General features: G+C 38.5%; 1 protein-coding gene across 1 annotated transcript in view; it reads left to right on the top strand.

Annotated features, from left to right (window-relative positions):
* SHISAL1 (shisa like 1) overlaps window positions 1-21,787 on the top strand; it is a 51,099-nt gene extending 29,312 nt beyond the window's left edge. Inside the window, exons 2-5 of the mRNA XM_058805868.1 lie at window positions 4,718-4,816; window positions 11,241-11,454; window positions 18,098-18,415; window positions 21,668-21,787. Of these exons, the coding sequence (XP_058661851.1) occupies window positions 4,750-4,816; window positions 11,241-11,454; window positions 18,098-18,415; window positions 21,668-21,683 (615 nt within the window). The 5' untranslated portion in view covers window positions 4,718-4,749 and the 3' untranslated portion in view covers window positions 21,684-21,787. The remainder of the gene's footprint in view (window positions 1-4,717; window positions 4,817-11,240; window positions 11,455-18,097; window positions 18,416-21,667) is intronic.
* The last annotated feature ends 5,091 nt before the right edge of the window (window positions 21,788-26,878 follow it).

The raw sequence follows: 26,878 nt of genomic DNA, 5'->3' as shown, positions 1-26,878 counted from the left end.
AGTGCTGATGTGTTTAATAAATTCTCTTGCTCTAGCTCCTTTTGTTCTTCCTAATAACCAAAAAAAATGCAAAATGTGTATTGTTTTTCAGGCATCTCTTCTAAACATAACTTTCCTTCAAAGTCAGGGGAAAATAATTCCTTCATCAGAATCTTCCCTCATGAAATGGTTGTTTCTCTTGGCAGCTTTTCTTTGCAGTGATTCACTGATTCCCTTCAAGAAAAGACAGCTAGATAAAACTATGAGGATAACCAAAGCAGTGTAGGTAGGAACAGAGTGAGAGCTAAAATGTCACAGGAAAGTAAAATCTGGCATAATGAGCTCATGCATTTCTATGGTCCCCTTGATCATAACATTACCAGCACCTTTCCTTTGAGTGGTGCATGGCTGCATTTTTTGCGAGGGAAAACAAGATTCTGGACAGAATCCTTATTCATGAGAAGATAGCAAAAATCATGAGTGAGGACCATTTCTTCTGTTCCTGATTAGATCTTTGTCATGGTTTAACCCCAGCCTGCAACTAACTGCCATGCAGCTGCTTAATAATAATAGTAAAAAATAGTGAGAGAGGGGAACAAGGATAAGATGTGGACAAACATTGAAAAAAGGCCTCTAAAATGTGATTCTTCAGACACTTCTTTAGTCTGCTTTCTGGGGTAGCTGAAATTGTGATTGCCAGCAGAAGGGAGGAGGTGGTGTGAGGGTATGAATCTTAAAGCAGGAGGAAAAGGATGGGCATCATCCTTACCTCCACAGTGACCACAAATAAGCTTAGGATGCTGCATTAAAAATGAAAACTGATGCATTAGATCACCCTTCTATTTGCTGGTTTGCTGGACTAAAAGGAAAACAATCACATAGCCTCCAAACCCTCAAATTCTACTAAAAAAAACAAATAAAAAAAAAGAGACTACAACTAAATCTTCCTTTCCTCCATCCTTCAGATGTAATGCTCTTGCTTTAAAATGCCATCAGTCTTTAATTAATAACAACAATAATAAATAATAATTTATTTATCTAGACCACTGCTAATTACCATGTTTGTGCCCTCCCTATTCTGTGGCCTGACATCAGGAAATACTGTGTATGACTTAAGCTCTTCCTTACAGCACATCACCTGTTGTCCTGCACATCTCTTCCAGTGGCTGAGTGGACCTCTAATACCTCAGAGATGTCATTGTGGTAATGCTCAAATACGATGGCTTTAGCTGGACAGCAGCATGTAAGAAATTCAGAATAGTCAAGGAATTAACAGTTACTTGTATTTCTGTCCTCCAAAAATGGTCTTGTTCTGTGTAATGATCACTGAAGCAATAAATTATTGCTTATTAAGTTATAAAATTGGAGCATTTCACTACCACCACAAAAATTTACCTAGATGTATGTATTCACTGACACAGATTCTGTCACTCTGCTGGCTCTTGATATGCATCTCTATCTAGTCCCCCTCTCTGATCCTCCCAGCTGATACTCTATAAAATACAACCGTTGCATGAGTTGGATTAAAATGCCAATTTCATTGTTGCCCATTCTGTTGGATATAATTCAATAAATTTTCCCTCCCTAAAAAGCTCTTAGATTCATACCCGCAGTGCTGTTTAAGAGATTAGCAGTGAGGCTGTACTCAGTTACTAACAGGATTGTACTTTCCAAGACATGCACCTGATTTCCAGACTGAGTTATTCTTCCACAACTGATAAGAAGCTTGTTTTCATCATTCTTACTGCCTGCTCAAGTTGCATGATATTTTACAGGTGTCTCCTACATTATAACTATCTTTAAGCTACTTTAGTCAAGAGCCCTGAAAGAAATAAAATTAACTTTGCCAAAATCGCATAGTGATCATGTTACTTATATTTATCTCCCTAATTAATTGTTAATAGGAATGCATGTTAACCATGCCATTAATTTTCTCTGGATCGACATCACACTCACAAGCTTTTGATTACCTGAATTATCTCATTTACTTCTAAAAATCTTCTTACATTTCTACAGATCCTCTGAAACTTGTCATTGTTTTCCAACAAACTGAAAAAAATATATATGTGTCCCAGCCAGCTCTGCTGAAATAACTAGGTACAAATTGCATAGAAATGCAAATATCAAATTGCAGACCTTAGTATCAACTCATTAATGTAATCCTGAATTATTCTTGATATGGAAATATTTAATAGGCTCAGCTATACCAAACATCTTTGTCATCCCAGATACACAACAGGAGTGCTTATTGATCTCTTTTTAATTAGCTGTTAAGAAGGCCAAGATTTCCCTTATTAATGCATCACTACCAGCATTCCTGCAGCTTTGGTTTACTCAAGAAAATATCAAATTCCTTTTATTCCTATCAATACTGGCAATAGCTTGTTCTTTGTAGCTGTTTTTCATGTGCTAAATGCCTACATTCTCAACCTCTGGCTTGTATTCATTATTATTCTTTTTATAAAAAAACAGTTCCAACTTTAAGTCTGCTTAGTTTTCTAATTAATATGATATTCCCTCTGGAAAAGGAGGAAGGCATTTTTCAGTATTCATGAGAAATACTTTTACTTAACATTCTTAGTTTATTGCACTTTTATTTTTTTTTTTTTTACAGTGTTAAAGCTTCAAATTGTTTTCCTCTGGAGGAACTGGCTTATTTTAAAGGTAGAAATACAGTGGTTTGGGTGTTAATCATGCTTGCACCAAACAGTGTAAACTGGTGTGATTTCCTGAACAGAAGTGTAGATATATTATACATAAAATATATAGTTATACACAGATAATGGTAGTAATATTTAGTAAATAGTGATATTTATATATAGTTTTTACTTAATAATCAGATCTTCTTGAGGTATAAATTGTGTTGTTTTATTTTTCTGCATTATCGACTGTGTGTAATTCGGTCCCTGAGTAAAGACAACGCTATGAAATGGGTTTGTCTGTATTCGAGGTAGAATTGATTTAAACTGTTTTCCTTAATAAGCCTTTGATATGTACTGCTGGGGTTTTGTTTCTGTTTATTGTATGTAGAAGTTTAGATTGGGTAGGGTTTATTTGGTTGGTAGAGTCACGGGTGTTAATTAATTAGGTGGTTTTTGTTAGATGTTGTTTCTAATTTTTGAAATGTTTTTTACTTAATGTTTTTAAGGTGGTTAATAGTCTAATATACTTCTTTATTTTGTTTGTAGTTGGTGTGTGATTGGGGATATAGTATACTTATTTAATGACATGTTCCCTAGCCCAGGTATTGATAAGGTTGTTTTTGAACTGAGTTCTGTTGTTTGATTTAATCTTTTTAGGGGTACTATGTTTCTAAAGGACTTGTGTTTCAAGGCCTACAATGGTGCTTCTGCCCAGTTTTGAACTGAAACCACCACACGAAGTTACACCGATTTTTAGATTTGTGATCTATATGCTAAGATAGCTCTTGGTGAATCTGCTTGTACCACACACAGCATTTTATGTTAGTGAGGAATCTTTTGCCTCCCAACACTTTGTAGGTAGCACAATGTCTCCCCTCTGGTGCCCACATCTGTTACTCAGAATTCAGTTGCTCGTGGTGTGTTAATTTTCACCCCCTCCCCCTTTTGTTACGAGCAGGTGCAATTGTTTGGAGATTTTAATTTGATTCAGTAGGTTGGAGCAGACACCAACTAGTAAACCATGTAGTATTTATAGAATACAGCATATTCATATATAGCTTATTTTATAGGCATTTGGCAAAATGTGTCTCTTGAGGTGTCAAGAGCAGTGTAATTTTTACAGAAATTGCCATTCCCTTTCTTTTTTCCCCAGGCTGCTCCATTGTAAACAACTGAGAACACTTTTAGCAGCGCAGGAGTTGGATTCCCTGCACCAGGTTGCTGCAGCACCTCCTGGGCCATCCTGTCTGTGGCCCCAGTGCACACAGGGTTCATGCACAAAGGCAGAACTGACCTCTGCTGTTGTGTCCTGATGCCTGTGTGAGTCCAGGGTGCTGGAAACCTCTGAGACGCAGAGTTAGTTGGATGTATCAGTGATGGCGATGACAGGTGCCACCAGTCCTCCTGGTGGGACAGTCCCTGCTGCAGCTGCTGTTGCTGAATCAAGGTGAAGAGAGGAGGAGTTTGGTCTCACCCTGTCTGGGAAACACCAACGAGGGCTGCCAGTCAGATCAAACTGCATCACTTCTCACTCTCTGTCCCAGGAAAACAATAAATAATAATCCCATGAAAGGCTCTGATGCTAATGAAAAGACATTTTTTGAAGTGTTTCCAACCATCTCAGATGCTGACCCACTTTCTGAGCGACTGCACCCTCTAATGGGGTAAAACAGATTGACTTTCAAAGCAGTCAGCTTATTTTTCTATTGTTTATTCCTTTCTGGCCCTTACACATATAATACAACAGCCTGTTCTCGTGACAGTAAAACAAACAGAGTTCTGCTGGATGTAGATTATAGGGGACATATGAATATTCAGTAAAAACTTCATATGATTCATCTCTACTCTGGGTTAATGAAAAGTATGTAAACAGCTGTATATCTCCATGGTGAAATGAGAAAGGAATTTTAATCATAGAAAGGAGAATTGATTTCCCTTTAAAAAAGTGAAAAAAATTCCAGAAAAAAAATTGATTTTTTTTCCCCTAATGTGTGAAGCCATGTCATTTTACCAAAGCTATGTGGGGAAGTGAACATTTGAACAATGAAAGGAGATGAAACAGACATTTATTCATGATGTTGCATCTTGTCCAACAGATAATTCTCTAATGGACCAATGAAAGCCAACGATGACAAGTTGTGGTCAACAGTCCTTGAATGTGCTGATGGTTCTGCTTTCATTACTCTTGTCAGCAGGTAACTTTTATAATTTATCTTTTACCGATGTGTGCCACAGCAAAAAAATAATTGCAATTTAATACAGGGTTTCTACAAAATAAACAAGACTAAATAATTGTTAATTGTCTAATAAATCAGTCATAGAATCATAGAATGGTTAGGGCTGGAAGGGACCTTCAGGATCATCTAGGTCCAACATAAATGAAGCCTCTTTGTATTTAAGAACTGGAAACTGGAATTTGAAATGGAATTGAAAATTCACTGTAAGAACAAAGCAGACTAAGAAGTTGAAATAGTAGCTTTATTTTTTTGGATATGCTACTTTTTCAGTTCACCTAAAAGAAAAGAATAATTTCTATACCACCATAAAACACACCCATTTTGCTAAATAACCATCTACTGGAAGCAGAGCAAGTCAGGTTCCAGGTGTGTGTTTTTCTATGTGCACACCAGAGAATGTGAACTACCTGAAGGATTGAACTTGGAATCTGTGTAATTTTCCTGAATCTAAAGAATTGACTGGACCAGAGGTGTTTCTCCTGATGCTTGGTAGTTCTGCTCTAGATGTTTGCAATTAGCACACAGAAAGGGTTTGTGTGGAAATGTGCTCTTAGACTGAGAATTAGTGGAGTGCTCTGATTACTATCTGTATTTGTTCATCAGAAGTAATTTATGGCATTAGGGTTTTTTTGTAATCATGAGTGAATATTTAAAATAAAATTTTCAAACGTTGTCAGTCCAAATAGATTTGACCTTACATGTTTTTAGTTCAATATCTTTTGTCCTCCACTCTTGAGGCAGTTTTTAATACAAAAAGATGAGTTTTTTCAATCACTGCTTCTTATTCTCTTGTAGTACATCACATCCCCAGCCACCAGAGTTAAAATTTTCCCAGGCACCATGTTTCCTAAACTATCCTTGTGCTCCAGTCAAAATTGTTACTACTGAGTCTGTGTCTTTAACATTCATAAAATATTAATACTCATATCCTCACCAGTCAGTTCAGGCATGAGTTTTGTTGACCACAGTCTCATTGCTTGTTTGCAGTGTTCAAGTTGATTCTTGCTAATGATAGTTTATTATTTAGCTCTGACACAGCCGTTTTGCTAACAATGTTACAATATTATCAATTAGAGCGCTCCTCTGCTCATCTTAAATCATTGTTTTCATTTAGAGCCCTTCCCCTGGAATCCCCATGTATGGAACTTCCTAAGTGTGCAACTGTCCTCCTCCTCTGATGGACTGGGATCAGGCACAGGGCCTGGAGCTATTTCTTTGTCTTCCTCTAGCCTAAAGAAATTTCAAAAATCTACCTCCCTGGTGTAGCAATGAACTTGGTTATCGAGAAGTCTTCAATGAAGTGATCCAAGAGGGATCAAACATCACAAAACTGTTCCAGCTGCTCCAGGCTCTTCTGTCAATTTTTAAGTTTTTACACCTTTGCCACTCTTTATAGGGGACTTCTGCTAGAGCTGTCCTGAGATCTCACTCCTCCCACCAATTTCCTCAAGCTGATACAAATTCCTGTGTTGGAGTTGAGTGGGACACTGTGGTTGCACTGTGCAATGCACTATGCAAATACCTGTATTCAGCCACTGGTGTATTCCCTCAAACCCTTGTTCCCTCAAACCCAGACTTTTTTTTTCCCTCTCTTAGAAGTACTGCCTGTGAAGTGCAATGTTTTTATTTGAAACCAATTACACACAGCTTTTACTTCTTGCATAATTTATCTATTATCCTTGATAACTATTGGCTTTGTAAATGTGTTTCTTATAATTTTGTTGCTCCTTGGATTATTGGTGTTTTATTATCTCATGTCCTATATTAGTATGTAGAGTCCAGGCTTAATTTGAAATCATCACAAGTCATTCGTGACAGCCAAACTGCTCCTGCCTTGTGGAATTTTGCCACTGTGACCTGCAGGAAGGGGTTTAGGTCATTGGTAACTCACAACACATTTTACAGGAGGAAATTTTTTATTATTTTTCAGCCAGCCAGTGTAATTTTTTTTTTGTCCAAGACAGATCAGTTTCCATAAAGGAAAACTACTGTCTTTATGCAGTGAATGATAGGGGGTGTGGGGGAGAAAGGATACTACTCTCACTGGAATATAAACCTCATTTTTAACCTGAGCTGAAATGAAAATCTAATGGCAAGATTCCCTTTGAGTGCCCTAGATTTACAGACTTCCATCTGTAACATATTGCTTTACTTCCAGGTCTTTGGTATAATAAGATTAACAATCTCAGTAATCAGTTTCTGGGTTGAGAATACTGAAACTTGAGGTATTGTATTTCAGTGCCAGCAAGATCACAGTGACGTTTCAGGGGTGGTGAGCACTCACTGGTTTTACTGAGCACACAAGGAATGTATAATAAAGGGAGGAGCACCATGCAGTCATTCTGGAAGGATGACTTTCTGACCACTAACTCTTAGATTGGCTTTGCAAATCTAAACCGTTTCGTTTAAAGGATTGAAACACATTTATAAAATCAGTGCTGACAGCAAGACTTATATTAACAAGCAAAAATCATCAGATTATTTACACGTTACAGCATTTTTTCTTTGAAGTAGGAAATGAACATCCACACAGCAAGTTAATATGTGGTAAAATGCATACATATGGATATTTCTGTGGTTCCATATGGAAGGCTGATAAACACCAGCCATCCAAAGACTCTTGGGGCTTTAAAAATTTAGTATCTAAATTAAAAATGTACATTAGGCAGATCTCTAGCTGTGACTAGATAGAGAAGTAACAGTTTGACATTTGCTGGCAGTGTATTTTTTAAGGTAAAGTAGGTAAGTCTTGTGGTGATGAAGCATGACAGATTATCCTCTTGAAATCAGTTGGAACAGAGAGAGAAGCATCTGTGGCAACTGTTTTCAAAAATAGCCTGAGAATTTGCATTCACAACTCCAGACACAGCCGCACCTTTGCAACAGACAATTTAAGGCCTTTACATGTACAATGCCTTTATCTGAAGTATTTCTTTAGAAATAAGGTCCTTTAAACCTGAGGATTTAAGTGAAGTTATTTTCAGAAAAGAAACAAACAAAAAAAAAACTTGGAAGAAAATAAATCCCATTTTGTTTATTGTCTCTCTTTGTTTATTGTATCCACAGAGAAGAACAGACAGCAACTGAAATTACACAAATTATAATAAATTGAGGAAGTGTTTTCTCTGTGTGCTAGGTCTGGCTAGAGTGGGGTCAAGGCTGTGTTTTAGGCTGGTGACCAAAGCAGTGCTGGTATCACAGAACTGTGGCCGGTGACAGGCTGGCACTGCTGACCCAGACTGACCAAGGTGGTTTCTATTCCATGGGATGGATGCTCAGCAATGAAATTAGGGTGGGAGTTTACTGAAAAATTGCTCAGAGACTGTCTGGACATCAGTCTGCTGGTAATAAGTGATTGCTTTGTTTTTTGTTGTTGATGGTGTTATGGGGTTTTTTCTTATTTGTTATACAGTGTTTATCTCAACCATGAATTTTCTCTTTGCTTCCTGATTCCCTGGCCCATCCCACTGGGAGGGGGAAGTGAGCAAGGTGCTGTGTGGTGTTCAGCTGCCCAGCAGGGGTAACCCACCCCACACTGACTGCCCAGCTCTGAATGGCATTCAGTCTCACATCGTGCCTTTATTTAATCACCAACACATTTTGCTATTTCAAGGATTTGCTTAGGACTGTTTCTTTGCAGACATCCGTCCTCCTAGGACCTGATGTTGTCTTATTTCTCTCTTTCTTCTATAATCATGCTTTCCTCGGTTTTCATTCTCAGAGAAGTTTGGGGATTCTTGTCTTTTTAAAATGTGCAAAGGAGCCATGTAGGGATCAGGGGACACTTCCAGATGTGCAGTTAAACCAAACTCTTGGCAGTGATGAGCAGGCTTAACCCCTGAGTGGTAGGGACGAGACCAGAGACCATGGGGCACAAACTGACTCAGAGGCTCCCTCCAATGTCAAGAAATGCTTTTCCTCTGTGAGGGGGACTGAGCAATGCCACAAGTTGCTTGTGGAGGATGTGGAGTCTCTCTCCTTGGTGATACTCAAAAGCCATTTGGACATGGTGCTGGGTATCAGGTGGCCCTGCCTGAGCAGTGGATTTGCATGAGATGACCTCCAGAGGTCCCTTCCAGCTGCAAACATGGAGGTTTTTCACAACATAATCTATCCTGGCACACTTTTATTACTGCTTTGTTAATTAAGGAGGGGTGTGCAGCAAAGTACTTGTTCAAACAAACTCATTCCCATGCAATTACATGCTGTGTGGATTTTGTGACAGAATTTGAACATGCAGATTTGTTACAAGAGTTTCAGAGGGTATTGAAAACCTAAGTGTAAAGAAAGTTTCTTTACTGATGATAGCATCCTCACATTTGGAACACATATTTTTTTCTGAGGTAGAGCAAGAACAGGTAGGTAATTAGTGTTCTCAATATCTGTATTCTTTTAGAAATTACTTTCTTCCAGCACTTTCAGTTTCTGGCTGAATTAATCTACAAAAATGATTTCATCTTTCATGCAAGTAATGATGCCAGGTATATGTGTGCATACATAAATATTTGGAGTGGGCTTTCTTGACTCAGACTGCAGTACAAGATTACCTTGTCATCAGCCTAGTACTCTGGTTTTTGTTCTAGGCTCCCCCTCTCCACACACAAATAAAGTGATCTCCAATGTCACAATCCCTAAAATTTGTCTTAAAATTAATATATTTTATAAAATTGACAAACAAGAGTATTAGGAATAGGCTATTTTTTTTTTTTAGGCAAAGTAGAAAAAAATGAGGATCAGACAGGCAAGGTGCACAGATGCAGTTTCAGATCAAGAGGGGCTCTGTGCAGAGGGGTAGTGCCATTCAGCTAAATCCATGCAAGTCATTATGTGTAACCTCTTGTACTGGTAAACTGACAGAAAACTCATGCACCAAATTAAAAGAGTTAATTCAGTCAGTCCAAAGTGAATGTATCATTTATTAATTGGTGTAACGTTATGAACTGCAGCTGCCCACTTCATTGCTGAGCCTCAGTTCTCCAAAGAACAAACATTTCACTGCTGAGAGGATTCAGACTCAGCTTCCACATTTCACATTCCTTAGAGCTTAAGTCCTTTGGGGTGTCTGTGTACATGCACTCTTAAATGATCTTGTGAGGCCTACCATAACACAAACTGTGAATGTGGAAACAAACATTGACTCCTAAAAGTGTGGCATTCACATTCTCTGAAAAAATTCCTTCGCCCAGGATTTTTCTCCTGGGAAGATGAGACGCCTCTGAGAAAAGGAAAACAATTCTTATCTCATTTGCTTCTCCTGTGTTGTGCTCGTGTGGAATGTCTTTGGGGATTGTTTACCCACAGGTGATTGTTTCATTGGATTCTGGTGTGAGTTGTTTTGACACATTGGCTAATCAGGGCCCAGCTGTGTCGAGACTCTGGAAAGAGTCACGAGTTTTCATTATTATCTTTTTAGCATTGGTAAGTATCCATTCTGTATTCTTTAGTATAGTATTCTTTAATATAATATAGTACCATAAAGTAATAAATTAGCCTTCTGAGAACATAGAGTCAGATTTATCATCCCTGCCTTTGTTGGGGCATTCCCTGCAAATACAATATAAAAGTATTTCAGGAAGCTGCATATGTTTGCTTACGACCATTTTGGAAGGCATTTCTACCCTGTCCCTCTGCACAACTGAAAAACTCAGAAACTCAGGGAAACCAAGATGAGAAAAGGGTATCAGTGGACAGCTTCTTTTTTACCCCAGTAAAAGTGATGGTGAAATCAGTGTGACACAGGACTGCAAAAAAGAAAAATGTTCTCAGAGCTGTAATAAACACTTTACGTGAGAACTTGTTAAAGAAGAAACGTAAAAACTCCCAGGAACAACCTGTATTTTATTAGTTCTGTCTATTTGCAAATTCAAAGTTGCTCAGATTTGTTATACTGTTTGTAATGACTGTTTCTGATACACTATTCCTTATCAAAGACTGACCTTTAGAGAAGAAGAAAAGAAATCAGGAACAGTAAACCAAGTGCCATCAAACTTTCATTGCAGTTTCTACACAGACGTTTTGTTTTTATTAAGTCGTTCCAGGAGAATCAAGCATGAACATTGTTGTGGGTTATGGATATCACTATAACTAGAACAGTAGTGTGAAACAATTTCCCTAAACACTTTTGTGCCTCTTAACATGGAGGGCATTACTCCCTTTCCTTAAAACAAACAATGATAATCGAACATAGAAGCAACAGAACTCAAGATATAACAGAAGTCTGAACATTGTTACCTTTAAGTACTAAATGTTAAAACATTTAAGTTCTGTACTACTGACGTTTTCCAGAAATCAAGCAACAGTTGTTTAGCCTTGAAAAATGAGAGTTGATATGATGCAGATAACACAAGTGACTGACAAAACCAATGTTGTTTTTGTTTTCCAGTGTTGTCCGCACATTTTCGGGTCTGCGAGCCATACACGGACTACAAAGGTCGCTACCACTTTGGTTTTCACTGCCCCCGTCTTTCTGACAATAAATCTTACATCTTTTGCTGTCACCATAACAACACAGTGTTTAAATATTGCTGCAATGAGACAGAATTTCAGACTGTTATGCAGATGAACTTAACAGGGAATGCAGATGGATATATGCATAAGTAAGTAAATGAGTTCTAAAGTACTCCTCACCAAACTGTTCCTGGTCTAATAACAGAGTCTGAGGTGCACTTAATGATGGAAGCAATTAGAATAATTGCATATACAGAAAACCATTACTAAAAGGTTTTTTGTTGTTGCAGAGCTCCTAAAAGAAAGAATATTTCAGCTTTGCTTTCTTCGCTTTGACATGGGCTATAAACATTGCAAGGAGAGTAAAAGTTCCATGTAAATGTGACAAATAAAAAGTTACATATAAAAGTTAGAAAAGTCTTTGCCCTGACCCTAATTTGATCCAAACTATGTTTAAATGTGCATCAGTAAAAATAAACCCCAAAGCTGTTCATAGGTGAGAGAGGAAGTGAGCTGACATTTTCCATATCAACCCAAATGCCCTTTTTGGAATCCCTGATGTTTTTGAATCTTAATCTCTTGTAACAAATCACTAGCCTTGGGGAACAGAATGTATTTGCTTTTATACCAATATTGTGTGGTCTCCTTGCCTGTTACCTGGGATACTTCCATGTTCTGCTGAGGGCTGTCCCCCAGAATGAATGTCAGTAAGTTTTTTATTTATAAAGAAATAGGAAGTAGCAAATAGATCTTTGTTACTGAATATCTATTTACAGGAACAAAATCTTCCCTTGTGGTCAGTTTGCTATTTAGTGTTGACATTCTGGCCACACTGATCGGCTGTGATTTCCCTTGGTGTAATCCCCAAGATCGAAATCTGATCAATCTGCTTTCTCTGCCATTTTATTCTGGTATCCAGCCTCTGCAGGACAAGGAAGGAGCAGATTAAAGACAGGTGGAATCCCAGTGTATGGACTGTTGTTCACAAGAGGATTTTGGTGTTTTCTGTGGTGCCAGTCAATTGGTCTGTTGTATTCACCCCAATGGGAGCAAGTGCAGGGCTGTTAGGAGATGATAATGGTGCCGGAATACAGATGCTGGCTGGTCTAATTCATTGTGTGCAGCTGTGCTCAGCTTGAGGAGTCAGCAAAGCATTGCCTTCCTTAACACCCACCACTCATACAGAGCTGCCCAGAGAAATTTCAGTCTTGCACAGACATAAAGTTGCATTCTCTAAATTTACCGGTTGTTAATGTGTCAATCACCTGCAAAGACAGACAAAAATAGACTCTACCCGTATAAGATATCTTTAAATCAATGTGGATCTATACTGTTGTGTTACTTTATGTGCAGTTACATCCTTCAGGTGAAATTTTCTCGCCTTGGCTTTGTAGTGCATCTGGGATCATGAGAACAGATCACACAGAATGCTGGGAAGACACTGTAGTACCAAGCCTGTTAAAGACCATCCATGTTCTCCACCTTTTGTGCAGCCCAGACAATCCAGCAGCTTTCACCTGGAGCTCCCCAAATCTGGCAACATAAATAGTCCCAGGCCACCAGGTGGAGTTTATAGCCCCAGTGCTCCTACACATGCTAAAAAACCAGCCCACACACATGTGTGTGCTCTACACATGCTAAAAAACCAGGGTGTGCTGCCCCTCTGTGTACTGGGGTGGCCCTGCTCCCTCAGCAGCCCTGGATGTCAGAGAGGTCCTCACCAGACTCTCAGAACAGAAGGGCTCTGCAGGCAGTCACAGACAGTGCTAGAATCTGCTGCACACTTAGAGTGGTAAAATGAGCCTCAAGAATGGGCTCACGAGGATGTTGCCCCCATGCTTTTCCAGGTCTTTGTCCTGCACACAGCAACTTTGTTTTATTTCTTGCTGTGTTGTTCTGTAAACCCTGCATCAGCACTGCTGACCACCCTGTCTCAGAGAGGTCATCAAAGGCAGTTCTGACAAGCACTAAGCCAATGCTTCAGGCTTTTCCCAGTGTCTCAGCAGCTCCTCTGTGTAGTCATGACCAGAGCTTACTCAGGGAAGGCTCTTCTGCCCTTTCTTTCACCAGCAAACTGGAATGTAGAGGGCAACCAGCCTTTCCAAGGCAGAGGAACAGGTCCAGGCTGATTGCAAAAGATGCCCTGGGACACAGAGCATTTCTCTGCCTCCAGCGTTGTTTGCTTGCTCACATCTGCATATGTGCACACATTCCCAAAAAAATAAATCCAGGGGTCTTCATATCACAGGGCTGTTGTGTATGCAAGCAGTTTGGAAAAAAAATTAGTTTGGTATTCTGTGAACTACAGCGTTTATTTTGATAAAAATATTTAGAGCAAAAGTATTATATTAGTTTTTATGTAGAACTATTTTTCAAAAGTCATCTTGTTCAATTGTGGTGCAGAAAGAGGTACCCGTCTAGGTTTTTGTTGGTAAGATTTGTGGTTGAGAACCACCTGCAGACTATTTACCATCCAGTCCAGGACTTCCTAGGAGCATCAGCTGTGTGAGAACTTTTGCAAAGGTATGTGACATCCTACTGGATACAGTAAAAAGCCTCTGGAGCTGTAGTGTAGATAAGTGCAGGAATGGAACTGGTGTTGCCTTGTTCCTCAAACATCACTTCAGATAAATCTCTCAGGAACAGCAAAATGAAGAAATGCTGCTTTCTATGTAAAACTCCATCCATGGAGTAAGACAGACAGGAGAGATCTCCTCACCCTGAGCTCAGTGATATTGGTAGAAAACTCCCTGGTATTTTTAGAAGGAGCAGAAAGAAGAAAACCATATGTGCCTACATTAAAAACATTGCAAATAGCTTCTTAAGTAATACTCTGACTTTATCTATCGTACACAATAATTTGGATTCTAATGCTTCCAGGCTTCAGTTTACAGTGACAAAGTCAGCTTTTTGTTTAGATCTAATTTCACACACCACTGAAAAAAAATCTAATGAAACCTATTGTACTGTGGCAAGGGAGAATAATTTAAGATATGGGAAAAGCAATGAACTTTAAAAAAATGGATTATAGTTTTCAGGGAAGAGTGATTCAACAGTATTGCTTGGTTTATTTCAATATTATTATTTGGTTTATTTTTCCCCTTAGCCATTTTTGTGATCACCAAAACAAATTTCTTGTTTTATAATACAGTTGAGGGAAAAAGTTAATGAAGTGACTTGAGACTTCTTTGATATGGCACAGCTCAAAAGGCACATTTGTCTTCACCAGTCCCACAATGCAACTATAGTCACATTTATTTACATTTTTCCATTACTATAACACGATATTTATATGTTTTTTATAAAAGGAAAATATAGGAGTATTGATCTTTGTAATCATGCAAATTAATCAGTCTATAATATTTTTGAATGTGAATAACTCATTTAGTATTAAATATAGAAATAAAAATTATGTCTAACAGACAGGAAAAGCTCTTTGATCCAAACTATTTTCCCTTAAAACCATCTAAGAAATTGTTTAGCTATTCTTAAAAATAGTATTCACTTGAACCTAGTTTTTCTAGTTTTCATAGTCAGGTTTTTTGTTGTGTGTATTTTGGTAGATTATCAGTAGTACCACTACGATAGGGGTCCTTAATCTGCTACTGCAGCATTGGTCTGGCAGTCTGTAGTGTATCCATGGTTTTGCTTATCTCTTAGTTTGATTTGTCAGCATGGAATGGCTTTTGCACACCTCATTCCAACACTAGCACCCAAAGCAGTGTGAGAACAGAACAGCACCATCTTTCTCCAGGTACTGAGCGTCCCCTGCAGAAATGGTATTTGCTTAAATAGCACTCAGAGAGTCATCTTTACACGAAAGAAAAAAAAAATCAGCAATCCTACTAACAGCTGTTGCAAAAATATTTGGCAGGAAAGACCTCTCATGTACGGCAGAAACAGATTCCTCAGGAAAACCCAGGATTGGACAAAGCCTGGAGATAATTATAAAGCAAAATGGGGGGGAAATCTCATTTAAAGTGTAGATGCAAAAAGTGCTCTGGCTTCCTCAGCACCAAAGCCGTAACCTTGCATTTCCTAGGGGCAGCCCTTATTGTTACTAATCCAAGGAACTGCCCCTTTTAAGTGGAGCAGGAGGGAACTATTTCCATGACCATCTGCCCACATTTAAACTCTGCAGCTGTAGAATTCAGCCTGCAATTGTTCAGATTTGCTGGCTTTTTCAAACCTGAATTCCCAAATGAGTTATTTTTTGTTCCTGTTCTGCACATAAAACTCAAGAAAATCTACTAAAAAGATATAGGCTAGTCATAACCAGCTTGTTATCTGTCTCAAAAAGTGAATGAATGAGATGGATGCAACTTGATACACCCTGTAATGGAACAAATCTATAATTTCAATCTCAGCACTTTTAGAATCTGTTCACACTTCAGTTTTAGTAAAAATGAAAACAAAGACCAGGAAAATCAGATTGCAAGAGTAAACTGACAATTAAATCATTCAGGTCAGTGAAAGAGCAAGTCCTAGAAGTTTTTGGATTCTGAGTTCTCTTCTGTGTTTCTGGCCTTACTGTTAATCCATGTAAATAAGATTGTTTATTTTCTAATGAGGACATCTTGATTTGCAGGTCAGTTTTAATTTTTATTAGTAGTCATCAGAAAAACTGCCATTTTCTTCCACCTTAATCGTTGGAGAAACAGAAGGTATCAATGTATGGAATATCCTTCTGCATACTAAACATACTACTTACTGTTTTTACTTGTGATTTTTCACAAGGCTCTTTTGATAGTGCTGTTGTCCCATTGTCTGTTAATTAATGTAAAGCAGCAGCCTTTCATTTTTTGTACTTGTGAGAAACAGATGTTTTTTAGGAGGAGCAGATGAATAGCTTACATATTGACATGATTATTAAAGTACTGCTTTAAATTGAAACACTCAAAATAGCTCTAATTTTCACTAGTCAAAATTTTGGTGGATAAAATTAAATACCCAAAATACAAAAAAAATTCTTTTGAGTTAACTAGAAGGAATATTTTTGCTTCTCACATTGTTGCCAAAACAAATATGCTTTTTTAAGTGTGGGTCAAATACAGCTCACCTGTATGCAAAATGGGTCCTATTGGAAGTAATGATGAACAAGAATGGGATTTATCCAAGTGCATTTCTTCCTGACTTTTCCAGCTTTTGCTTGCATTTTATTATTTTTAACAGAAAATAGAAGAATTTACCCCCAGTAGGACTAAATCTACTGGAAGTCAAGAACAGCACTGCTGAGAAGCCTGGATTAACCAGGTCCTGTTTTACTTTTAAGGGCCTGAACTGCAGATTTTAGTGCATTACTAAGATCTACCCTCTGTTGTGTGAAGTTAGGCTTGCATGTGTAAGTTTAGCAGAGGTAAATACTCTGGAGTTAAGGGTTTTCAGAATATTAAACTTTGCCTACTTCTAATCCTTCTGGAAATGTTCTGTTTTCTTTCTATTTTTTAAATTTTAATTCTAGGCTTGTAATCCTAAAGTTAGACGGGAAGTGAGCCATTAACAGCTTGGACCTTCCTCCTGTTAGTTATTTAAAATGAAACTTCATTTAATCTAAGGGCATTATAGCTGTGTAGTGGAAAAATCATTCCCTGAAAGGAAGAATCACTCTCTTGAAGTGCTGACAGACAGTAAAATTCTGATTTCTTGTTTCAAATCCTAATTTTTTTAAAGTATAAATGGAAGAGTCATACAATAGTTTAAATGGAAATGAAAGTTCAAAGCAGAGACTTGAAATATTTTGATCCAGAAAGGCTGGAGGACATATTTTTAAAATACCAAATACCCTTCTGTTTTGCATATCTTCTCATCCTTTTTTTTCTTCTTAAAGCTCTTCCATTTTGATCAATGTCCTAAAAAAATATGATTTCCTCCAAGTTTTTCTGACTGGCTGTGAAAGGAGAGCACAGTTGAGTGTGTGTTCAGCTTTGAGTTCAGCCCAATGCAGATGTGGGTTACCCACCCATGACTTGGATATAAATTTTCTGAGACTGCCTTCCTAATGACATTTTTTACTAACATCCCTTCAGCTTCCTCTCGGTTTTATAGTCTCCAGTACATGTACTTCCACATTAGCTTATGGATCTAGATCAGCGTTTCTTTTGCTTTCTACTTAACAATCTCATTTTTATACATTTCTTTCTATCTCAGTTCTGATCTCATTCTCCCCACTCACACAGTTTCCAATCCAAACTGCATTTACACCTGACAGTCATTTTTCTTTTAATAATATTTCATCTCCAGCAGGGCATTAGCACTTCTTCCCCTTTTTGATCTCCATATTTTTGACCCTTTACAATTTTTCCTCCTGTTTTTCCCCCCCTTTCTTTTAATACCATTAGTCATCTGTCACAGATTTACAGCTCTCTGCACCATATAATTGCCATGGCCTTTATCTATATATACACATTATAAATACACCAACATATACATCTCAGTGTTGTACATACTTTCCTTCCTGTGAAGTGCATTGTCTGACATTATTTTGCCAATGTTCTTTCTTCCTAAAATTTATTGCCAGCCATATTAAGAGGTCTCTTTAGCAGCCACTCTGGATAGCCTATGGACAGATGAGAAGGACAAAAATTTTTTTAAGACAGGTGGATTTAGTTTCTAAAAACCATGCTTATAGCAGTATTCATATTGGAAAAAATAGCTTAATTTTAAAGACACATGCTTTGGAAAAATATTTTGTTTCAGACATCAATAAATAATTAATGAAACAAGCAACCTTGATGAACTAACGCAGTGACCACTACTGAGAGATAGTTGTTGTCCCTTTTCTTCCTTTCACAGCAACTACAGTGCACTGTTGGGAGTGTGGATCTATGGCTTTTTTGTGGTGATCTTACTGATACTGGACCTTTTATATTACTCTTCAATGAACTATGATATTTGCAAATTTTACCTGGCCCGCTGGGGAATCAATGGAAAGTGGATGACACCGGGCCAGAGTCGATGGATTAACCCTGCTCAGGACCCAAGACAGACACAGCCTCAGCCAGAGACACAGCCTCAAACTCAGCCCCAGCCTCGAACATCACAGACAGTACACACCTTAAAAGGAGATGCTTTAAGCCCACCCCTGGTGTCTTTTCAGAGTACATCTGCCTGGTAAGTAAGTAAAGCCATACTGAGATATATTCTTTTGCTGTTTTGAAGTGTGAACAGTCCCCTGTGTTTGGAAGCACCTGTGAATTCAGGCTGAACAGCACCACTTCTAGCACATAATTATTTACATCATGACCTGTCTTGTTGAATTACTGCTTAGGAGTAATGTCTCACTCTAAAATATATTAAGTCATCTTTTATTCCTTTTCTTGGAGAAACAGGTGCTGCCATCTTTCTGTGCTGAACAGTTTTACTACTATGTCATGCAAACAAACTACAAATCTGCATCAACTATAAAAGTAGTTCTGGTCCCAAAGACTAATTGCTATGTGTATCTGTTGCTCTGGTTTTAAGAGACTTTATTTATAGTGACGTTGGGATAGCTTCCATGTGAGATGTCACAAATCCTCTCTATTTGTGGCATGAGACACAGAAACAACATTAAAACCAGGTTAGTTTTTTATATGCACAGCCACAAAAGCTTTGCTTGATCTCATTTGACAGAGTGACACAAGTAGGCTATTGTAAGGTTAAATGCTATGAAACCAAGACAAAACCTCCAACAAAACCCCTCAGACCAAAAGGGAGGCAGATCTAAGGGAGCAAGCAGAACTTGCAGTATAAATAGAAAAAATTAAACACAGCCACGGGACAAAATGACGTTGACTTATTTTGGACTCGTTTTGCAAGGAAGATGAAAGCAAAGGGAGAGAGCTGAGTAAGACATTACTCTGAAAAAGGTGTCAAGAAAGGCAGGGACTTTTCTTCTTACCAAGAAAGCATTAGTACTTGGAAGGATGCAGAGTGAGTACCGAGTCACCACTGTGTTTTAGAAGAGTTCCAGAAGGCTGAGTGTTGAGTTTTGGCAAAATGTGTAGGGTGAAAAAGATGACAGCAGTTCCTGGAGCTGTGGAGTACATGAAGCCTCAGCACTGATGTCAGTCTGAAACCTTTGGGTATCGCTGGGTTGCAGATGGGATGGTAACAGTAATGTTCCTTTGATTTCATCATTTGCCCTTTAAGTGTAAATAGAGAGCAAATAGAGCTAAAGATTTGTTGCAATAGGGAAAGAAGTGATGGTTAATTCAGTGATAGAGGAGGTTGCTTGCCACTGGAGCCAGTCCTGGATGTATCTAGTGCAGATCAGGCTGAAGGACCATTCCAGCAGCACTTGCTCAAACAGAAGAGGCTGAGGCTGCTACTTAAGAGAGAGAATTCCTTGTGCTTTGTTGTGAGCGTTCTCCTTTTCACTTCCTCTTTCCTTTTTCCTTGCTCTAATTCTTCCAGCTTTTTTGCACATTGATTTTTTCAGTCTCCAGTTAAAATTGCCATGTAATTTAAGAACACTGTTGTAGTACAGTAATGGTATCCTGGCTTAATACGTGTGTGTACATGTACAAAAATGAATTAATCTGCTAATTTATGTACTATTAGTTTGCTCTAACATTATAAGTTGGAACAATGCAATATTCTTGAAGGCTTGATTCCTGATCACTTCTCATGACTGACCCCTGTTCTGTTTCTTTGCTTTTCCCAAAGCGTTAAGCAGGCCATGTATGTTAGGATCAGGTGAGCACATCCCATATGCTCCTTGTCCTGTGTTGGCAGGAGATGAGCATTGATAAGCCCCTCCAGTAACACTCCTTCCCCAGTGAGCTGTTTGTGCTCCCCTCAGTTTCCACAAAATTGTTCTTTCCCCTAGTCCTTTCCTTGGTCAGTGGAAGAAATGAGTAGATGCTTCCTTTTCAAAACCCTATTTATCCCCTGTATTTTAGCATACTAGCTTCTATATTTTCATTCTTGTAACCTGCAGCTTTTGGAACTTAGAGCCTTTGAACCAAGAGCACAGATGATTCAGTGTGAGTTGGATACAGAAAAAATAGCAATAGGCACTGGTGATCACAGGCAAGATGTTTAGCATGCAAAAGAGGATTTTGAGTAAACAGCTCCCTCAGAAAATGACAGATTTGTGTACTATAGCAATTGCTAAAACAGTGGGGAGTGGGTTGCCTGGCTATTTATTTCTCTTGTAGATAATCTGCAGGTTACATAGATGAAAATATGATAATTTTGACCTACAGAAATTAGGCTTAGTTTCAGAGTCTGATTTTCTGCTGCAGTCTATATTTGATGAATGACCTCAGTACTGTCTTCTCAAAATGTAACCATACTATCTGTGAAGAAGTGAACACTTACTGGATTTGTAATTTCCATCCCCATTTTTAAAATCACTGAGTCTATTAAAAGACCTGTTTTACATTTTTTACCTGAATTTCCATTATTCTAGATTATGACACCTGCTTTGGTAACACACCAGGTTTCCAGTCTAAAAAAATCAACTTTTCAGTTTATGTTGCCATTTTAATGTGTCCTAAACTTATCCCAGCTTTTCTGTCTGCAGGGAAAACAAGTGTTTTTCTTTAGCACTTCACAAACACCCTGTGTGTGTGTGTGTGTGTATATATGTGTGTGTGTGTGTGTGTGTGTGTGTTATCCTACCGTAAGAATGGTTCCTGTGTACAGATAAGCATTTTAAAAATGGAGAATAGATCAGAATAGACCTTTGAATCCTGACAGGTATGGATATACCCCCAGGCATAAAAAACTTAAATACAGTTTAAAACATTTTGCAAACAAGTTTTCAAGTTTTTGTGATGACAGATGTTGTTCAAGTTGTTAACGTCCTGTACTACATTCATCTGAGCACAGCTACAAATATGCCCATTCTAGAAGACACTACATGATGACATGCAAATCCCAGTACTGCAGAGAACTGACAGTGTAAGGAACTGTCCCAAGAAGGATGTCAGGATTAACCTATAGCTTGTAAAGTAGTTTTTGTATCTTCCTGGATCAAAAAATTTATGTAATTGGTTTTTATTTCAGCATTTCTTTCCTTGCCCTAGTTTAAGTGCCTATGAATTGGCAATGAATTGGGTATGTCAGAGGGAAAAATCAAGCAAGTTATAATATAGAGTGGGTAGAACCCATCCCTATAATGTTTAAACATTTGTCACAGTGGATCACTTCATTGTTTACTTGAGACAAAGAGAACCATGTATAGCCATAATATTATTATAAGTAAAGAGGTCTGGAATCCATTAGGCAAGCTTCTGGCTGCTCTTGCAGTGTCGTGCCAGGATAGGAAGGAAAATCATTAATCTCAAGAGCATCCAACCCCATTTGGACTAAATGGATGAAGCATCCTGTAGTGTGTGGATTTTGCAGCCCAACTAATGTTGATTTCTTCTTTAGTATGAAAACCACCTGAGGGCTGCCCAGGGCCCGTGTGGGCGGAAGGTCAGGGTGGATGCACCTTGTGCAGCCCCAGCCCGGCACGGCCCACAGTGACTGAGCTCACACAGCTCACAGAGCCAAGCCTTGTCCCGTGGTGATCCTGCAGAGCATCAGCCGCGCCCTCCACGCTCCCTGGCCCGAGGCAGAACCTACACTCTGCTTACCTGAGCAAGCTTTTACACCTGGAAATGGAACTGCAACAAGCAGCAGGCAAATTATTTCTACTGCTCAGCAAAGTAAAAGCCAGGGAGACGATAAAATGGAATATTGCCAGTTGGGGAATCGAAATCCTGACTGCTGAAACAACTTGTTCTCACAACTGTGGGAATATTGTTAATTAATAATAATTAAAACAGACTAAAGAGGAAGATCACATTAAGAAGCATGGGCCAGGGCAGCCTGGCAGAATTTGTCCAGGTCCTCTGTGGCTGTGTTTTGTTCTGGATGTGAGAGGAAGACCTGATCCTTCAGCCTTGGACTGCTGATGTTAAACTCCTCCTCACCTCCATCAAGGATGCAAATCACAGGGAATAAATACTGTCCTGAAGTCCAACGTTTGCTTCTGTGTTCTTTGCCTTTCTGCACAACAGCAGGCAGAGGCACTGCCTGTGATCACACACGTGCTCTGTGACTCTGTTTCAGAAACCTGCTGCTTGGCTAGAATCAGGAAAGAAGCAGCCCAGCAGGGTTAGCCCCTGTATTTCCTTCACACAGCTGGAATGGATTAGGCAAAGGCAAGTCTCTTTTACTTTCCCTTATTAAATGTTGGAATCTGCTTTTGCTGTGAATTCCTCTGGGGCACTTTGTCTTTCGGACAACAAATAGAATAGGTTCTAGCCCGATGCTATTCACCTGCTACTTGACACCTCTTCAGATGACTACCAAAACACCAGAGAGAATAAAGCCTATAAAAATACTGGCAGAGTTTGGGAGCCAGCAGGTAACTGAGCATGTCCTCAGCAACTATACAAAACCGCATGAATATTTTGCTGGTGGCTAAAAAGATCTTGTGAAAGAATTTGCTTTGATAGCAGATTTTGAAACAGGATGTAGGCTATCACTACAGTGCTTCCTTCAGTGACTTGTAGGAGCTGCAATCTTGCCTGTGTGATGAGACATTGGTGCTGCAGTGGGTCACTGTGCACACAGTCCACGAAAATCATGAGCCATTGTGGTGACAGAGGAGTTAGTGCAGAAGCTGCTCTTGATATAATTATTTACAGTGACAAGGGAAAAAAACTGCCTCCTTCGATTCTAGGTAAATAAGATCTCAGCTTCACATTTGCAGAATTACTTCACTGAATAGCAATAGGATGATGCTGTTTTAAAGATGCAGAATTTTGCATCATAGGACCAAGCATAGTTTTTTATTTAGACCCCCTACCTGGACTTTTATGTTAGACTAAATTTAGCAAGTCAGAGCATGAGTAATTTGGGTTTTTTAAAAAGATGAAAAAAAATTTAAAACTTATATTGTGCTTTTTTGAAAGAACTCTCTAGAAATTGACATCACCTAGAAAATCTGTTTGGTTACAGAGATTAGGTAAGTGTGTAAGGCTACATCTACCATTATCTGTGGGCCTCCAATGCCTTTGGAATATATTGGGTTAGAATAACAGATAATGCTGAATGAATTTTCTTCTAAATATTCTTACCTTGCTTGCTGAGAACTGCATAACTGCTAAAATAGAAATTAGCTCTACCCCAGCCCAAGCCAGCACATCAGGGCAGGAAGCCAAAAGCACAAAGACACGGTGGGCTTGGAACCAAACACCTCAAAATCTGCAGTGTTCCAAGTCTTATTTGCTTGCCTCGATACAACATGCAAAAAATTGGGAGATTTTGGTTTTTTCATTTCCATTTAAATAATTAAAGTTACTGAGTGCCTGCTTCCATTCTTCCTTGTGTTCAGAAATTGACTGTTAGCATGTGAAGTTAAGCCAACGTGCAAGGTTTTTGTCCAGTTCAATCTAAGTCTTTGTGTACTAGATATGCCCAAAATGCATCTTTTGTTGATACATATGTAGTACACATTGTTCATTTCATTCCATACTCTCCTTTTCCTCTGGCTCAGTAAATTATAGACCCCATACTGATTTCTCTACATTCTTAACTTCAAATTCATGGCATGTGGGCTTATTGATATTCCCTATTACAGCTGTTTCTCAGCCTTTTCATTGAGTTGGGGCTGTTGCATTTATCAGCTTCAAGAAAATCTTTCTTTTAAAGGGACTGTACAGTTGAATCACTTTAACTTAAATATGATAATGAAGTATGAGAAAACAGTAATTAGTAACTCACTCAAAAGTGAGTGGTTAAAAGGTTATCTGAGTACTATTGCTGAATGAACTCTTCATACTGAGAAATGATATCTAGTAAAATTATTGGAAATCAGAGCTGAAAATCTTCCATATTTAAATTTCATCATCTATTTCTGGATAGAATTTTTTGCAGTGAGATCATTACCTCAATCCCATGATACAGATATGGAATGACACTACTGAAGTAGCAGATAGCAGTATAAAATTTATGTGAAATCAGAACACTCCAATTAAGCCCACAGTTTTACTGCATAATGTCACAACACTGTAGCATCACACAGGAAGGAGTTTGACATCCCAAACTGTATCGACCTATTCCATCTCCTCTGTCACAATAGGAACCAGTAAACTAAACTTTAAAAGACTCTACAAATATTTTCATAGTTACAGAAGTCCTACCCCTGGCATCCTCTTAAGTGCTAGATGCTCAACAGTAATTGAGTAATGTTTTACACATTTTAAATATGCACAGAAAAATAAAATAGCATCCTCACTTGGGTTCTGAAGTACAACAGAAAAACTTTAGCATGAACCAAAGATCTTTCCAGGGATAGAAAGAATAAAACAGGAGATGCTGAGAAGCTGGAGTTAATGATTTAAACAGACAGTCCTTACTTTATGCCAAGTGGCAATGGGATTTCTAAGTAGGAGATTTAGTGTAATTCATTGTTCTGAACTGAAAGAAAACACATTTCAAAAATAAAACAGAAAAAAAAATATAGACAGGATACTGCCCATCTTCAGTAGTTTATGCTGCAGAAACTACTTAAAATACCTCCAGAACAACTATCTATGGTGCTTTTAACAGAAGTGAGAAGGAAGAACAAACAAGGTAAGAGTCTCTAAAGTAAGATGCCACTGCTTTCACCTTGGAAAAGGAACTCCCAAAGTATATTTTGAATGTCAAAAAACAAGTAACTCCCTAAACTCAAGGAGTACTGAAGATCATGTGTTGACCTATTTAATATTTTCAGAGTTACTATTAAGCAAAAAGCTATATATAATAAATAATCCTTCTATGGGGTAGCAGAAGATCTTTTAAGTAAGCTAAAATTTCTGTGTGAAATGATGGTGTATTATGGGATATCAGACATTAATGGAATAATCAGAAACTTATATGATAATGCTGAAGGCGGGACTGTAAATGGTAACAATGTCAGACAATTATTTTCTGTGAGAGCTGAGGTCAGGAATCTACCATATCATTACTTTTATTGTCCCTGTCCCCTGATGAGATTATAATGAAAACAACCACAGTAGTCATTTCATCAGAGAAGTGCTAAAACTTGTCTGTATGACCTTGTTTTTATAATTATGTTTCACTGAACAGTTCAAAAAAAGAACTTAAAAGAACCAGAAGTTAGACACAGATTTTCATTATTAGCAAGGTATCAGACATATCTTGGCTGTTAAGTCTCAAAAGAGAAATAGATCAAGAAGCACTGAAATCTGTGTCATTATACTCTTCACTGAGACATGAGAGAACACTGATGTCAATCAGCAAACAATTTTCAGGCACTTGAAAGCTTTTGGGAAAGTTACATGATCAACACTGTCATAAATAATATGCACAGACACCTACAATTCACTGCAGGAAAAAAACATACCTCTGAGGAGAGTTTGAAATCCACATAGAAAGTTTCTTGGAAATTTGCAATGCTGAGGAGATAAAACCAACTTAAGACATGAAATGGCAGGAATATGACATGTCACTGGAAAGCAATTAGAAATGCTGCTAATGTTAGTCCCACCTCAGGTGACAACATGATCCTAAAACAGAACAAGTGAGACACATTGCTTCAAAGAACTTGGAGATGAGTTTAATCAGCACAACACTATGTAGCCTGCACAGACCAGCAGCAGAGGAGTAATTGTTGGAGCTTGGCACCCATCATAATATACAGGAACACAAAAAAGGTGTGTAAAAGGTGGTTATGTGTGGAAATAAGCTACCTCACTTCACTTCCCAATAGGGTTATCTGTTTCCTGGTGTTTCTGAATAGTGGGAACCTTTACTTAGGCTCCAAGAATCTTGGAGGTGGAATGGCTTGGGAGACAGACCTATTGACAGTAAATGTTAAAGGCAGAGATGGAAAGGTGTTTGCACAGCAGCTCACAGCAGAAAAATTACTCTGGGACTCAAAACTGGAAGGGAATGAGCTCCACCCACAATTTTCCTTCCTGAAGAACTGGTGCTCTGGTACATCAGGGAGGAGTTTATGCACAAAGGAGCTGTCCTAGTTACAGGAATTGTGTGTATTAACGACCTGATCATATCCCTGAGCTGAGCCCTGCTGAGCACACACCACACAGGCTGCCTCCTGTCTGCTGGAAATCACTGCTGGCTGTCACACAGAAAAGGAACTGCAGTGAGCTTCATCAGGAATTACAGTAAATTAATTAAACAGCCACTAGGTATATTCTGTGTTGATTACTGTTACAGATTTCGGTCACTCACACAGAGGATGGAGGCAAAGTAATTTTCAGTTGCATTCACAGTCTTTGGAAAGTGGTGAGTCACAGGAGCTGCTGAAGCCAGAACCTGTTACCTGCTCATCCCCAGTACAGCTTCACCAAAAACATTCTGAATAAATTGTGACTGGAATGGAAGGCAGCCACAGATCAGCCTTTCACTCACCAAAAACCTCCCAAACTTCTCTCATGCTGCTGAAGTTACCAGCAGCCAGAAGAACATCAGCCTAATTTGCATTTTAAGGCATTTTAAAGAAAATTACATGATGGAATGACAGTTGACTCAATTTATTTTTTTTAATATTCACTGAAACCTCTTACAGCATAACAAAAATAGGCATCCCAATTAAAAAGAGCGCCATGAGTGTTTGCATGA

The sequence above is a fragment of the Ammospiza caudacuta genome, chromosome 5 (genome assembly GCF_027887145.1).
Source record: "Ammospiza caudacuta isolate bAmmCau1 chromosome 5, bAmmCau1.pri, whole genome shotgun sequence".
Classification (NCBI taxonomy): domain Eukaryota; kingdom Metazoa; phylum Chordata; class Aves; order Passeriformes; family Passerellidae; genus Ammospiza; species Ammospiza caudacuta.
Note: the sequence above shows the minus strand (reverse complement) of the source record. Positions and strands in the feature narration are given on the sequence as shown.